General features: G+C 39.6%; 1 protein-coding gene across 2 annotated transcripts in view; it reads right to left on the bottom strand.

Moving 5' to 3' along the window:
- Positions 1-9,086: 9,086 nt before the first annotated feature.
- ANKRD33B (ankyrin repeat domain 33B) overlaps positions 9,087-16,499 on the bottom strand; it is a 50,237-nt gene continuing 42,824 nt past the window's right edge. The window contains exon 4 of one of the 2 annotated variants that reach the window (XM_089516447.1): positions 9,087-13,021. In XM_089516447.1, the coding sequence (XP_089372573.1) occupies positions 12,168-13,021 (854 nt within the window). In that variant the 3' untranslated portion in view covers positions 9,087-12,167. The remainder of the gene's footprint in view (positions 13,022-16,499) is intronic. The other variant, XM_089516448.1, reaches the window with a different exon arrangement.

The raw sequence follows: 16,499 nt of genomic DNA, 5'->3' as shown, positions 1-16,499 counted from the left end.
GAGAAATTATTGTCTGGTTCTTTTTTGAGGACATTGGGAATTGCCAAGATCTGATTGCTGGACTGTGGAAGGAAGCTACAGTCGAACAGAAAGGAAAATGAGAAGGAGCTGTCTAAAATATACTCATCAGTTGGGTTCAGTATAGACTGAACTTCCATTGCACCATACAGTGTACTCACCTCATTGATTCATCCACACTGCTGAGGTAATGAAAAGCAGCCACATGCAACATGCTGCTTAGATTTTCTGGTAAAGGTGATTACAGTGCTCTGTGTCTCTTCAGTTACTACCTAATTGTTATTTATTTCTACATTTAGTGCCTGTGAAAAAGACAACCCTAGTGGCATTTAATGCAACATATCTCTGCTGAGAAAAATATTTCTCATGTGTGCTCAAGCTTTTACTCATGATAACTAAATGGACCTTTAGAATCAGAGGCCACGAGTGAACCACGAGGACAAACAGCAGTGGATAATATTTCTTATTTTTAGTTTAGTGTGCATATCTGTCAAACAGATTGCTGTGGATAAAATAGTGACAATCTTAGAAGCCTTTGGTTTGTCCAAATAACTGACTTTGAGGTTTTTGTTTTGTTTTGTTTTTTACTGTAATTACATTCAGAAGAGAAACCAAAAGAGGAAACCTTAGTATTTTTTTAATGAGTGTTAAGTGTTTCTAGAATATTTCCCATTTAGTTAAAATTCCTGTTTTCTGATAAATGAAAAGTGTATGCCAGACAGTAGATTGGTTTAAAAAAATGCTATTGGCATGAGAGGCAATACAATACAACTACCTCTTTAAAAGTTTGTTTTTCCAATGTCTTTATGGATATAAATCTAAGTAACCCTAAGAAACTGCAGGCAAGTCTTCCGAATATAGATCAAAGCTTGTTTGTCACAGTAAACAGAGAAGCGGTCACTTAGGGTCCAACTTACTCTAGAAGTGTGTGTACTTATTTCCTTGGAAGTCTTTCTTTTGCCAATGTCACTTGCTCCTTTGCTTGTGTGTGCTATGTCTTATCCTGTTATCCTTATTCTGTTGATTATGTGTTGGACCTGATGCAATCAGTATTAAGGGCTGGGCCCTTACACATCTGCTGTTATCAGTGGCCACAACCATCTATGATTCTATAGTATGTGATAATTCTGTATGCTACCACCAAGGGGTGGGAGGGTGGCAAAGATAGGAACTACAGAACAATTGGCCATTCACCAGCCCCCAGAGCCTACTGTAATAGTGCTGCAGATTCCACCATCTGGCCATTCCACATGTGTGAGAGCAAGTGGGATGAGAAAAGTGTCTGCCTATACCCCTGTAGCCAGATTCAAGATTATTACAGTCTCCACTGAGGTCTGCTGAGGACATCTAGAGGCTTCAGTAAATTATGTAATAATTTCATGCCTTGTCTGTGGCGACAGATCCAGATGGTTCTCTATGAGGCACTAGAATACCTGTCAGTAAACTGCACATCCCAAGATTTCATAGGATGGAGCAATAACAGTTACATGGGGAAAAGTGGAAACAGCTATTATTCTGTAATGTGAAAGGGCCCCATTTTGTGTCATCTTCTGAATTGGGAAGCATTTTCTTCCAATGAATCTTAATATTGTTTAACACCTGTTTTGGCTTCAGTTACTCCCATGACTTTCAGATTGCAAGCCTATGAGTGCGCTTCATCAATATAAGCAGAAATAGGAGCAGCCCAGGCCTGATGGGGTCAGGCCTTTTGGGTGCATTGTTTCAATGTGCTAGCCTATCATACTAGAAGATTCTTTATTAGCCAGTTGCCCACACCCCAAATCCCCAAACTTATAGAATAATAGAATCATAGAGTTGGAAGAGACCACAAGGACCATCCAATCCAACCCTCTGCCATGCAGGAAATCACAATCAAAGCATCCCTGACAGATGGCCATCCAGCCTCTGTTTAAAGACCTCCAAGGAGGGAGACTCCACTACACTCCGAGGGAGTGTGTTCCACTGTCGAACAGCCCTTACTGTCAGGAAGCTCCTCCTAATGTTGAGGTGGAATCTCTTTTGCTGTAGCTTGCATCCATTGTTCCTGGTCCTGTTCTCTGGAGCAGCAGAAAACAAGCTTGCTCCCTCCTCAATATGACATCCCTTCAAATATTTAAACAGGGATACCATTTCACCTCTTAACCTTCTCTTCTCCAGGCTAAACATCCCCAACTTCTTAAGTCGTTCCTCGCAGGGCATGGTTTCCAGGCCCTTCACCATTTTAGTCACCCTCCTTTGGACAAGCTCCAGTTTCTCAACATCCTTTTTTAATTGTGGTACCCAGAACTGGACACAATATTCCAGGTGGGGCCTGACCAAATAGTGGTACAATTACTTCCCTTGATCTAGACACTATACTTTTATTGATGCAGCCTAAAATTGCATTGGACTTTTTAGTTGCCACATCGCACTGTTGACTCATGTTCAACTTGTGGTCAACTTGGACTCCTAGATCCCTTTCACACATTGTTTCATTCAGCCAGATGTCCTCCATCTATCTGTGCATTTCATTTTTCCGCCCTAATTTGAAGGAAGACTAGTTTGCACATTGGATAATATTTTAACATGATAAACTCAGTATTTTCAATAAAAGGAGTTGCTGGGATTGAAATTAGGGAAACATTGAAAACAGTTTGGTGTAGAAGTTTAACATTAAAATTCCACTAAAGCTTTGAGAAATCCCATCAACTTTAGCAAAATTTAGAGAACAATGAAACTCGTCACACCTTGCTTCTCTGAGACCAAGAAAACTGTTCACTCTTAAATGTAAACTTTCTAGCATTTTACTTTTATTTTTTGCAGCTATAATGTTAGATTACTTTTCATTGGGGTCATATTTATTTGCTACTTTGTGGCATCTTGTCTTTTTAAAATTCAGCATGATGAAAAACAGTGTTTTAAATCACAGTGGCTTTTTCACTGGGAAAGAAATTGACCTGAGCTGGCTCAACATGAAACTGATATAATGATCAATTGTTATAATGACATCCACAAGTGATAGTTCATCAAAGGGAGAGAACATTCGCCTGCATCCAGTATGACAAATGTGACACCTGGAGAAGTCTGGAACAAACACAACATCCTTAAATAAGCTCTTCCATTGAGCTCATTAGGGGAACATTTGTTAAATTCACAGCATCTCCTTTTGCTTTGGCTTATGCACAGGAAATGTATACGATCATTGCTCATTTGTCACCGAAACTGTGTTTTCCCCCTTTCAGGAATGAAAGAAAAGAGCAGAATTACATGCCCCTGCTTGCTAGACATCACATGTTGAAGCTGTTATGATGTACAATAGTGAGTGATGACCTGTGGTGGGGATACAAACAGTTTATGCAGCTCAAGGCTATTGGCTGAGGCTACTGATAGCCAACAGTGGGAGCAGAGTCACTCAGTAAATGCTTAATCAACAGCCTATTGATTAAGTGTGCTTTAGTACTTGTGTTATGTTTGTTGAAAATGCACCAAGAAGAATAGAAAAAACCCTTTGGGCATAAGGAAAGTAGATATAAAGTAGGAAAGTTAGGTATGTCAGCAAAGCAGTAAAACCTTTGCCAATGCTTCTGTGAAGAGTACAGGCCAGGAGGGCTGGCCTTTGGGGGACACTCAAGGATATTCATCTTGTTATGGAACAACTTCCTTAAATCCACTTGTGCCACTTGCTGTAGTACCTAGGTACCAAGCAAAGAGGATGAAGCAAATGCAGTTTATTTTAGCCACAACCCTTTTTACAAAGCACAGCAATTGGAGAGACTTTGGAAAATATGCCCTAGGATTGGAAGATGGACTGGTCATTCATTCAAACTCATTCCCTCTCACCATATCTCTTCCATCATCAGGGTTTTCAATAATGATTAAACCGAAACATGTATGTTTGGAGACAAAATGGGAAGCAATTCTAAAAATGTGTGTGACACAGTGCATTTGAAAAATGCACACACAAACATGTCAGTCAATGAAAATGTGCACAAAAATGTTTGAATTTCCATGAGGAAGAAAGGCAGCATTTTTGTAACTTAATATAGAAACAGAATAGAGAGGAAACACTAGTGCAAGCAAGACCTTACAAACTTGCACACCCCTAGACCTAGGGTCACTGGAGAACCTTTCACGTGTTCTTTCATTCAATCATTTGTATGAATTGTATCACAACATCCCCACAGTAAGAAATGAGCAATTGCTCATGTCAAATCAACAGAACATCTATTCTATGTTGCCACCACTTCCTGGTACTTCCTGGATTTAAAATGCTCTGGTATTTTAAAACCAATGAACAGCAGAATCCTGTATGGCCTTTATGTACTATGTGGCCAGACCGCCTCAAACCCCACTTACTGGTAAGCAAACACGGACAAGTCATCCCTTCAGTCTCCCATAACAGCCATTTAGATCCAATAAGCCATGCAGGAAAACCCCACCTCCAAGCTCAAGCCTCTATTGGGACTGCTTCACTGACTCTCAAAGAAGGGCCCTGGGTCTTGTGATTGCCTGAGCCTCTCAACCTCTGGCAGCCTGGTGAGGCTGGGGCATAAGTCACAGAGGTGAAGTGAAGGGAGAAAAAGAGGACAAAGTCAGTGCGCCTGTTTCTGAAGGTTTGGAACATGACTTGGGGGAGGGCAGCCATGATGGCAAGGACCTGCACATATATGCCCAGGGCTGTTAGCATCACCATGCTACTCAGCATTGCCACAGATCCTTTGTGAATTCACCACCACCAATTCCCTTGCCTCAGTTTCTTTCCATATTCTTAGTAGCCATTTTCCTTTACCCCCACCATTCTGATGATGGTTTGCCTTATCCTCCCTAGCAATTTATGTCGCTCAGATTAATAAGGACAATTCCCTTCATAAGGACACTCCTAAAAAATTCTACATTACCTCTTCTGTTACATAACTTTACATATACCTAGCTACATAGCAGAAATGCTAAAAAGCCCCTTCTCCTGAACCCCTCACTGCCACCATGAGTAGTACAGTGAGGAGGCACTGACAGAAAGGAAGCCCCCCCCCACCTTGCTGCTGCTGCATAATCCTACTCAAGAGTAGGACAATGTGTAAGCAATGAGGGAGAGTGTTGGGTGCTCTGCCCCTGAAGCCCTGTCCCCTCTGGAGCACCCCACATACACACACACTGGGTGACACCCAGGGCAGAGATGCCACTGGCTATACGTCATCCCTTTCTAACTAGTACTGCCCCTCTCAGAATTTCAACAGGTGGGTATATACTGTCCTCCCCCAGATGTCTCCTTTGTCACATAGAGAATGGCAGATTTCTTAGCATAAAATTCCATTCTTGTATGCAGACGTAGACATCCACACTCACCTTTGCAGGTCCCACATTCCTTATTTCTTTCAATAAACTGCAATTTTCCATTAATTTCCTCTCTTCGCTCTCTCTCTGGCTTGGTCAAGAACTGGAGCCAAAATGGAACATAGATTTCTCTTCTTCCCATTACATGACTCTTGCCTAGTCTGGGTGATGATAGGAGATTACCTGATGTCTCATTCCACCACATACAAAAATGGACTTTCACAGTAAGTACCAAATGTGCCATTTACCAAAAAACAAAACAAAACCCTGCAATGCTTTCAAAGTAATTTACAGAATAATAGCCTATGGTTTTGATTTTATTATTGGTCTTTGCTGTATATGTTTTCTGATGGATTATTAATCAACATACAAAGCCATAAAGTACTTTTTAAAAATAAAAATAACTGTCCCTCCACTTTAAAAAAAAAAGGTAACACAAACAGATGCAACAGATATACTAGGACACTTGTTTAACTTTGGTTTAAAAAAGAAACGTAGGGATATGGTTTATAGCTCTTCAAGTGACGCTGTTGCACAATGCCTACCTTGTCAATCTAGTTCTGTGAATTCTGTAACAAAATATGACTCTGGGGGACTAAAATGTTGAAGGATAAACGTAAAGAGTTCTACTCCTTAGCAGTAGGATGATGTTTATGAAATCCTGTGGCTAATGTTGTCTTGCCGAAATCTTAACAGTCACCAATGTAGGCGGCTAAAATTTACAGTGGAGGAGAAATGTAGTGTCCTGCATAGTTCTCTGATTCTCACCATTAGTAACACAAAAATAAAACAGACTTGTTTTATTTATATCATCTAAAGAGGCTGCAAATTTCAAATTTTCTTTCTGGATAGCCTGGGTAAAGAATTTCAATTTTGTTTTAGATGAAAATATACTCAGCCCTGGGCATATGTTCATAATTGCTTGTGAGAATGGAGCAGGATTGAAAGCGTCACCAAGAGCAGAGGAGGGAGTAAAATTACGGCTATAGTCATGGGAAAATGTAACTGAGTGAATACAATTAATTTCTGGTTCTCTTTTTAGTCTATGATTGACATTGTAGACTGTATCAACCCAATTAATCACATACAGTTTTGAAGCTTTAAACTACATAGAAATGTATGAGGATGAATTACACGGACAAAAGCATGATAGATGACAGAAATACATTTTGACAAGATTCAACTGAGACCCTGGAATGATGAAACTCAGATGGTCTGAAGATAATGCTATCAATTCTCTGTTTAAAAAATTCTCTTCTAGGCAATAAAAGAGATTACTGTACTTCAAAATAAAACACCGCTACAGCTGTTACCTAGCAAAAACCACAGCAAGAGAAATGAACTCAATGATTTTTATTGCATTTTTATTGACTTTCATTTTAGGAAAACTCAGATAAAAAAAATGTGCAGCGCAATTCTAAAAGGGATTTGAAAGGAAGAGGTAATTCTGGAAATAACATGCGTCTGTATATCTAGACATAGCATAAAATGACTACATATTGTCCTGTTTGCAAAGATCACGTATTTCAACAAAGCTTTACGACAAATGAAGAGATGAAAATCAATTGATAGAGGCCTAGGATAGACTTGTGGAAAACAATACATTTGTTTTTGTCTTATTCTGTTTAACATTAGTTTTAGGGTTTTTTTAAAAAGTCAAATGTTAACTTTGTATAGCAGCATAGCATTTCCAATAAATCATGCAAGCCTGGTTCTCTAGGAGCAATCTAAGAAAAGTTTGTCTTTATACTTTACAATCTGAAACATACATGAGTGATAGCCAGGCTGCATATGTATCACATGCCCAGAGAAATCCCCTCAATGCTGAGTGCTTTTGAGGTATCAGAGTTTTCCACAGACAAAATATACACACTTTAGAACTATTTGATCTCAGGAGAGTGCTTAAATTTTAGCAGTTTGGGCTGAGGTTTGTCTAAAAGGAATGTGTACTCTCAAATTGTTTTGTGTCATTCAAACAAAGCTTGTTTATCATATTTGCCAAGAGCTGTAACTGTAAAATGGTGGGTATGCCTTTACCATGCTTCCTCTATCTTGTCCTGTAAAAGCATGCTACTGTTTCAAAACTGTAATTCCTGTCTTCCAAATATGAAACGCTGGCCCAAATATGGAGCCACAAATTTGAGGTTACAGATGCACTCTTCATCTTTGTAGGATTGGCCACACATGTATGGAAATCACAACTACATGAGTATCAAATACTTTCCACTTTTACTACTACAGCTGTCTCCTGTGGAATTCCAGGCCTTATTGTTTAGTGAGGCTTAAGAGCCCTCTGACTGAGAATTCAAAATACCCCTCCCTAAACTGCAAATCCCAAGAGGAGGCAGCCATATCAGTAAAAGCAGAATAATAGTGCTATAACAGTACAGTGTGATATTCTAAGCCTTGGGCAAACATGGGCTGTATGCAAAATTTCCTAAATAATGGTGCTCCCTCCCATCAATCTGGTACATTTCATAAGCAATGTCTTCTCTCCCACCCCATTTCCATGAAACTGGAATACAATCAGACTTCTGTATCTGTGGGCTTGCCATCCGTGCATCTGAGCAAGTCCTGCTGTCTCCAGTGGCCATGTACATGCTACCGCACTAGCAGGAGCACACACAACGCACCACTATTAGGGAGAATGGGACTTGAGATCCCACAATTTTTTGTATCTGCGGGGAGGAGGGGGGGTTCCACAATAGATCTCCCTCAGATACGGAGGTCCAACTGTACTGCCTTTCAACATTGGCTGCTTGTGCTTAGACTGTGACTAAAGGGGGACATAACTACTCAGACATGGATTAAATTGAAGTTGCGAAGCTTCAGAAAAACACATTGGTCTCAAACCAAACTGAAGAAAGAAGGCATTCAATAATACAGATCTGCAATTAATTTTTTTCTCAATATTGTTGTGTGCCTTCCGCTCATTTCAGACTTGTGAAGATCCTAAGGTGAACGTATCACAGGGTTTTCCAGAGTTGAGAGTGTTTCACTCACCCAAGGTCATCCAGTCCGTTTTTATGGCCAAACCAGGAACACAAAATGCTAGGGTCCCCAGAAAGGCCCCCACAATTGTATTCAATGGAGCAATTGATTTAGCTCAATAAGGAAACAATGAGAAAGTTTCAGGCAATTCTAAAGCCGGGACACAAGCCTATGGATAATGGCTCCAAACCCAAGAACTCCAGAGGCAGGTTCCAAATTAATTTAGTTTATTGATTAAAAGGGAAATTAACACATATTGAGTGTAGTGAGTCTCCTTCCTTCGAGGTCTTTAAACAGAGGCTGTATGGCCATCTGTCAGGGATGCTTTGATTGAGAGTTCCTGCATGACAGGAGGGTTGGACTGGATGGCCTTTGTGGTCTCTTCTGATTCTAGAGGCGCTTCTCCTTGCTCTGCAGCAGTGCCACAGCAACCAAATTGCATGACGCTGCTGCGTAGCAAGAAAGGAGCACCAGGAAGTGGCTCCTTTTTGTGGTGCAGTTGTGACGCCGCAAACCACCAGAGACAGTGCGATGGCATAGCAGCTGTGCAGCGCTGTTTGGATGCTGCGCTACTGTGACATCATAGCTGTGCGCACCGTGTAGATGGTGCTGCACAGCTGCAACATCATCACGTGCTAGGGTTGCAGGGCGTGTGCATGCACCGCCCTGAGGCAACCCTAGCACTTCGCCATGACACCGCAAAGGGTCCATCTGACCAGGGCCTATGATATGCAAAACACTCTCACACTCATACATAAGAACTAAGATATAAAAGGTGGTAGCAGACAGCGGTTTAAAGGATTGCAGTCAGCGATACTTTACAGAATCTAAAAGCAAGGCTCCAATCCAGGGGGAGACTGAGAGTCAAACAGGGCTAAGTACTCTGCTGTATGGCACAGCCAGTAGTACTGATAAGGTGAAATTTCTCAGGAGCTGAGTGAATTTTCCAGGGGGAAGAGTGGCCAGGGATGTGTGGAAATGACAAGGCAACCAATGCAAACGTTTTACACAAAGATGTGTCATCTCCAAAGGGAAATGCCCTTTGATTCCGAGCTTTCTGGGAAACACCTGGTCTGTCACCCACCATCACACTCCTATGTGAAGGGATCGTGTAGATTCTAATATTAATTTATCTATCCCAGCTCAGTGCCCTCAAATTTGCCCCATGGTGAGCCAACAGGAAGTATGGCATTGCTAGTTTCCTGCATTGGAGGTGTCCTCTTGGCTAACTGCCTAAAACATTTCTTTTTAATATTAAATTGATATGAAAGGTTAACTAGAGGTGAAGGATGACTAGACCTGGTGGTAACAACCATGCTGGATCTTGGGTCTAAATACCCTAAAGGCACCAGAGCCAGTCTAATCTTGGAAGCTAAGCAGGGTCAGCCCTGGTTGGTAGTTGGAAGGTAGACCACCAATAAATCCCAGAGGATTATATTTCAGAGGAACAATATATTTCAGAGGAACAAACTGGCAAAACCACCTCTGAGTACTCCTTGCTCTAAAAACCCCTATGAAATACATGGGGTCACCGAAAGCTGACAGGCAACTTGGAGGCATGCACACATATAAAGCACTGCAATGAGTTTGAGTTTCAATATTGTACCAGTTTTAATGTATTTTGGAGTGCTGAATTTGAAGGGGAAAAAACAATAAGAATGTCATACCGCAAACAGTTCTTTCACAAATTCAACATTTTTATCATTTCAGTTGTTTCTCGGCTTTGATTGAGGATGTTCCAGTGCGATTTCTTACAGCGCTTTTGAACGTATTTTTGTGTTTCATATCAGTGAATTAAAGTATTTTGAAAGTCTATTAGAAGACTTTAACCCCTTCCTTACTCCTTGCAGAATAATCCTTTGCAGGAAGAGTTCATTCAGTCATCTATTACAAAATTACATCTAAGCAAGTTGTGAAAAAACTCTATGTGATGGAGCAAATCTGGGGTCATTTTTTAGATTTAGAATGCCAAATTCTTATAAAAACATCATACATTTAAAAAAAGTTTTTATGACCCTCCGTTATGCAGGCCTGTGTAATCTAAACACATACAAATGTGTTTGAACATTGCTATTTAACGTCATCCCTGAGAGAACACAACAGTGCATTTCAACTGAACCTGTCTTTTAGATGATAATGCAAGTGAAAACTCATGTACTTTCTTGTCAGAATTGCTTACTTTTGAGAAACTGACTCTGTGATTTGACATGAAAATATATTGTGTTGGCTGGGAATAAAAATATACCATATCTGACAGAGCTTATAAGAGAGATACATGTAGGCAGTTAGTCATGAGCATCTGAAAACTAGTTCTCCAGTTACAAAAACCATGTTGTTTGAAAATGTTACCCACACCATTTGAGCTTGCTCTGTGTATGTTTTGCTCAATGAACTTTAGTGAAGCAGAGTGTTACAATTTAGCTGATAGAGAATAGGCAAAATAATGCTAATGCTTGCTTTGTTGATGGCCTTGCCTGTGCTAAATATGCATGTTTTAGTGAAAGCGGCATGCATGTGGAAATAAATCACCACTGAATTCAGCGGTTGCTTACTTTAGAGTAGACCTACAAGATTGCTGTAAGAGGCTACCATTCAATGGGTTGTGCTATAGAAACTGCCTCCTTCATCTTTCATTGATAAGAGATATTATTAATTTGGGATTTTGTTCATTTATTCCTTTTGATGTCTGGGAAGAATTACATCTTAATGCTATGTTAGACTTCACAGAAAATATTATAACTTTCCATAATGCTACTCAACATGAAAGAAAACATAATTACAGTGCAAATAAATCACTGTATTAGTTTTACTCACTTGATGTTTTAGCTGTATTTGAAGCCACTTATAATATACTTAAATTAGAGAAACACAGGATACAAACATATCAAATAAACAAATAAAATACCCCAGTCTAAATAGGTAAGTGCATCTGCCAGTATGATTTCTGGACTGAGTACAAAATGCCCTAAGCTTCATGTGAGGAAGCACAGATTTAAAATGTGATACAAGTTAAGCATATAATTGAACAAGAATCCATAGGAGAGTTGTAGTCTGCTGCAGAATTAGTCCACTTTGTACAATCTTTCAGCACGTAGTTTTGAAATCGGCAACAGTAAAATCTCATTCATCAGTAAGAAGTACAGTAAATGTTTTTTAATTATTAAATAATTAAAATATTATTTACAATATTTATCAATAAGTTAGTTTTCTTCTGCAAAATTACCCTGAGATGTGTGCATTCTGTAATGGAGGAGGGTTCAGCATTGTATCCAAGTTATCTTATAGGAAGGCAGCAAACTGAAGCCCTTTATTTTCACTCAGTAGGGAAAAGCCCACAACACAGTTGTACAATAAATAAAATCTATTTATAAAAATAATCGAACCATCTAAAATCTATCATTTTTATAAAAAGCTTTAAATAACAGTAACAATATAATGATTCCCTTGTAAGTATGCTCTATTGACTAATTATTATTTTATGGCTAATCTACACATCTGGGATATTTTTCTGTCTCTCTGTTCTTGGAACTTTATTCCATTATTCCTTGTCCTACGTTTGTGAGCCTGGCTGTTTTATAATCTATGAAAAACCATATTTTCCGCATTTTCAACAGCTCACATATTCCCTGACTCTCTCCTTATATTTCTTAAACAACCCTCCATGTGTCAGTTGTACTTTGGAACAATGCCTTCACTTTGATTTTCTCCTTCTTAAGTAATTATTGTCATTCAGCTTTTACTTTACAAATCCAGGGCGCACACTGCTTCTTCTCAGCAAGTGCAGTGGCAACAGGCTAGATCTGACTGGTGTTGGTCTGAAGTTTAGAGCAATGGCAATACCACTGATGTCAAGTCTTGCTTTTCTGAGAAGACCCTTGTTTCTGTTTCTGGGCTTCTTCTAATCTTTTCTTTTCTTCTTCCTCTGCCTTCTTCCTTTCTTCTTTCAGCTCTTTATACCTCCATTTGGGAATCTCCAGGTATGTCCCATCACTGGCACTACTTTTCCGCCTCACTTTCTCTGGTTGGAAAGTAGGTGCCGGCGCCTTACTGATGCGGACTTTGGGGATAACAAATCCAGGGCGCACACTGCTTCTTCTCAGCAAGTGCAATGGCAACAGGCTGGATTTCCTTGGAACCACAATGCTCACCTGAGGTACATTTAGACTGGATGGTTGCAGGCTGGCTCGTCGCTCTTTCCTTTTGGAGACTAATGTGATTCTGGAGTTCTGAAACAGCCTCTCATAACTGTTAAAATGTTCCTTGTTCTCTAAAGATTTAATTTCCTTGGCTCTTTGTTTCCTAAGGATCTCTTGCACAGCAGGCCTGCGTTTGCCTAGACCTGGTGGGCTACCAGGACACACCGTCCTGCAAGCTATGGCAACAAAAGAGCTCCTCAGACTTGTTGTCACTCTAACCATATGATCCAGTGCACCATCTTCTTCAGGGCCATTGGAAGCTTTGAAAGTTACTACTGACCGCACGCCTTCTGAGATCTTTTGCAAACAGGTTTTTCGCTCTGCAGCCTTGGCAAGAAGTTCCTTCATCTTTGGCCACTCTAGCTCAAAGTGGTCACAAAATTGTTCTGCATATGGTTTGTCCATAAGTCTCTGCATAAGATAGGCAGCATCTATTCTTCCAGTGAAACATGCCCATTCCTGAGGAGTGAACCCACGCCCTGGGTCTGTTGCATTAATGTTTGCCCCTCAAAGAAGAGAGAAAGAGAGAAAGTTAATTGTAGACACAACACAGGGACACAATGTATATGTCAAGTTAGGAGCATCCTAAACTGATATATATCACCTTATATAACACAGATTTTGAGCTATGACACATATTTAGGTAGACATTTAACAGCCAACACAGAATTGTATTTAGAGCTAGCAGATGGACAATGCAGAGCATTAAGTTAATGCTATTAGCCTTCCAACTAGCAGCACCATCATAAACTAGACTGATGTCTGTCATGTGCAGCAATTATCACATGCGTGAGCCAGTGTGATATATTGGTATGAGTGTTGGACTATGACTCTGAAGCCCAGGGATCAAATCCCAACTCAGCCATGGCAACCCACCTGGTGACCTTGGACAAGTCACAGTCTCTCAGCCTCAGAGGCAGGCAAAGGAAAACCTACTCCGAACAAATCTTGCCAAGAAAACCTGATATATTCACCTTAGAGTTGCCCCAAGTCAGAAACAGCTTGAAGGCACACAACAGCAACTCATTTGCTGGTAGAGCTTGTATTTCATAGCCCTACTGAATGTGGGTTTTGCAAAACTATATATCAAAACTAGTTTTTTTATGGTATATTTTGTTAATATTATATGAGATACTTTTTAACATTTGGATTCTGGGAAGTATTTTGAAAGTGTCTACTTTAGTGCAGCTGCAGCCTTTAAAGCTTAAACTATTTATCTAGCGTAATCTCATTACTCTAATAGTACAGTAAATTTCAACCTGGTTTTGAGGAACACCCACTTAAATTCTGCACCTAGGTTATAACTTTCAGGTGTCGGAGTAGCCATCATGAATAACTGGCTGTTCTGTGTTTTCCGCCTGAGAAAATATAATTCCATCACATGCACTCTTCTCACATTACTTTTTAAGCTTTTATTGTAGTTACAGCCTATGGCCTCACAATTTTTTTATCTATTTCATATTGCATTTGGATGCAATTTTTAAAAGGTAGAATGTTTGCGAAAGCAAAAAATTGCCATTAGGAGTTAGGGTAAGCAGTAAAGGGAGATATAATCAATGGAAGAACTGCATTTCAAAAACAGCATGGTATTGAAGTGAATCTTGCCTCATGCAGAAAGAAGGAATAGTCATTCTTGCACACTCCCCACCCATAAACACACATACTGTACATACTGCAACTGTGGTTAGCTCCAAAAAGGGACAGACTGGATCATGGGCAGGTAAATGAGAATGATATGTCTACAAAGGACATCATCTTCTAAAAATACTCTTTACTACTTTTCAATTATTCATGGTGACATATAATGCAAAATAAATCATACTTTAAGGTTAACTCAAAGGCAGCTGACAACAACCAAAGTATACTCAACAGCCAGTAAAGATAGCACTAGCAAAAACAAAACAAAAGTAGTCAAAGGACAAATGTGATGTGAAACGTGTTTGCTGACAATGCTTCCAAAGCAGATGGTACAGCCTGAAACTCTAGTCTGTGGATTTAGGCTAATCTCATGAATGGTTAAGAGGTTAATGTGTGACTATATCTGAGCATAGTAAGAGGGAGTGAAAGGTATCTCCAAAAGCACCCTCTGCCACAGAAGCAGGAAGAAGTGGGAGGTGACAGGCATATTCCATGGATCCACTTTCCCCTCTTACCTCTTTACACTTATGTAAAATTTATCTTATGTGAAATTTAAGATGTTGGCCTCTGTACTGCATTTCTATACTTGGTGAAATGTGATATTTTGTAATTCTTTCGCATCTCATTTTGCTTTATTTTATTTTAGGCAAACTCTGAGAAATTGATTGTTTTCCCTATTCTAGGATGTCAGGCTCTTCTGCTCCTGTGTTGTGAGCCACCTTGATCCTACAGGAAAGGCGGCATATAAATAAAACTTCATCATCATCATCATCATCATCATTACATTTCCAGCTTTTTTTTCAGATAATAGATCAGGAGCACCAAAAATAAACAGGAAGTTTAACTGATGGTCTTAAAAGTCCTTTGTGCAATCACACAAAAAGGGCATCTGCCTATGTAAAGATATCTGCAGAAACTTCTCGCACTCTTATCAAGGAGTTAGTATTCCTAACTCTCCTGTCATGGAGACAGGGTTAACCATTTCATTTATGTCCCAAGAGATGAAGCAGGTGAATAAATACTCGTCTCATTCTGCTTCTCCATTTTCAATTAACAAAGAAACATAGTGGTGAGGACTGGGGCTAGTTGTGTCACATCACTTAGAAGTAAACAACCTGTGTGTTTTCTTTGATTGCTTAGAATTTGCTAAATGGATGACTGTTAAATCAACACACCTAGAAGGTGGTACTGGAGACATCATTGAAACAGATTTTTTTTTTAAAAAAATACATCCACAAAACATATTCTATTCAATTTTTTAAAAGACCAAAGTACCAAATAATAGTAACAAAACAGAAAACTGTAGAAAAATATCCATGCCACGACGTAGTAGAAAACTAATAGAATTCAGATGTTAGAGAACTTATATGCACAGCACGTTCTCAGTATTGCTACTACTGAGGTGGCCAGGAAAGCACAGTTTTACTTTAATTTCTTGTGCTTCCCAAGGAGCCCAACTCAGCAGGTTCCATTTTATCTGAAAGGCATTATGTAACAGAGGTGAGGTTGTTCAGGGAAAACTGTATGGAAAAGGTACTTCAACTTTCCAACCAAAAAAAGAATGGAGGCTGCACCCTGATCTGTTAGAGAAAGAGCACCCTGAGATTAACTGTCTCTCCAACGAAACTCCAATGTGTGCCTATGGAACTAGTATTGCAAGCCCTAAATTGCCTTGAGAGAAAGGAGGGAAATAAATTAAATACATAAATAAGTACATTGTACAAAGATGATGCACTGGAAAGACTGCACACTCCACTGTTAATAAATGTACTTATACAAATTTTGTAGCTGATATGACAAGAAAAATAGTATCTCTCTGTGTGTGTTGGTCTTCCTTCCCACTTTTGACTGTGCTAGCTCTGTCATAGCACAATGTCATTCTAAAAATCCTGATGCATGTTTCTTGGCTAGGTGAAGAACATATGATAGCAGAAATTAGAAGAAAAGTGAATGGAGGCTGTTCACCAGCAGCAGCCTTGGCCTGGTGTAGAGAGGCTGCTGGCTGAAAAGAGGGGCAGGAATAGTCTTAAGTTAAATCAACAAAAGTTTCTGAGCTTACTCAGCACAGATGCAGAACCAAATTGTGGGAATGCATAATAAACACTATCTTGAGGAGTTTGTCAAATTTCTAATCTCATGTATGTCCCAAGAGATAAGTTAGGTGAATAAATACTACTTCTCTATAATATTTTAACAGGAAATACAGTTGTGGACTGAGGCTAGTTGTGTAATATCATTTAGATGTAAGTAACCTGTGTGTTTTCTTTGTTCGCTTAGTATCTGTCTAATTGGATGACTGTCAAATTAACACAGGGTGAACCTATCATGGGGTTTTCTTGGCAAGAT

This window comes from Sceloporus occidentalis, unplaced genomic scaffold, assembly GCF_023333645.1.
Source record: "Sceloporus occidentalis isolate IW3139 unplaced genomic scaffold, rSceOcc1.0.p SCAF_3, whole genome shotgun sequence".
NCBI lineage: Eukaryota > Metazoa > Chordata > Lepidosauria > Squamata > Phrynosomatidae > Sceloporus > Sceloporus occidentalis.
Note: the sequence above shows the minus strand (reverse complement) of the source record. Positions and strands in the feature narration are given on the sequence as shown.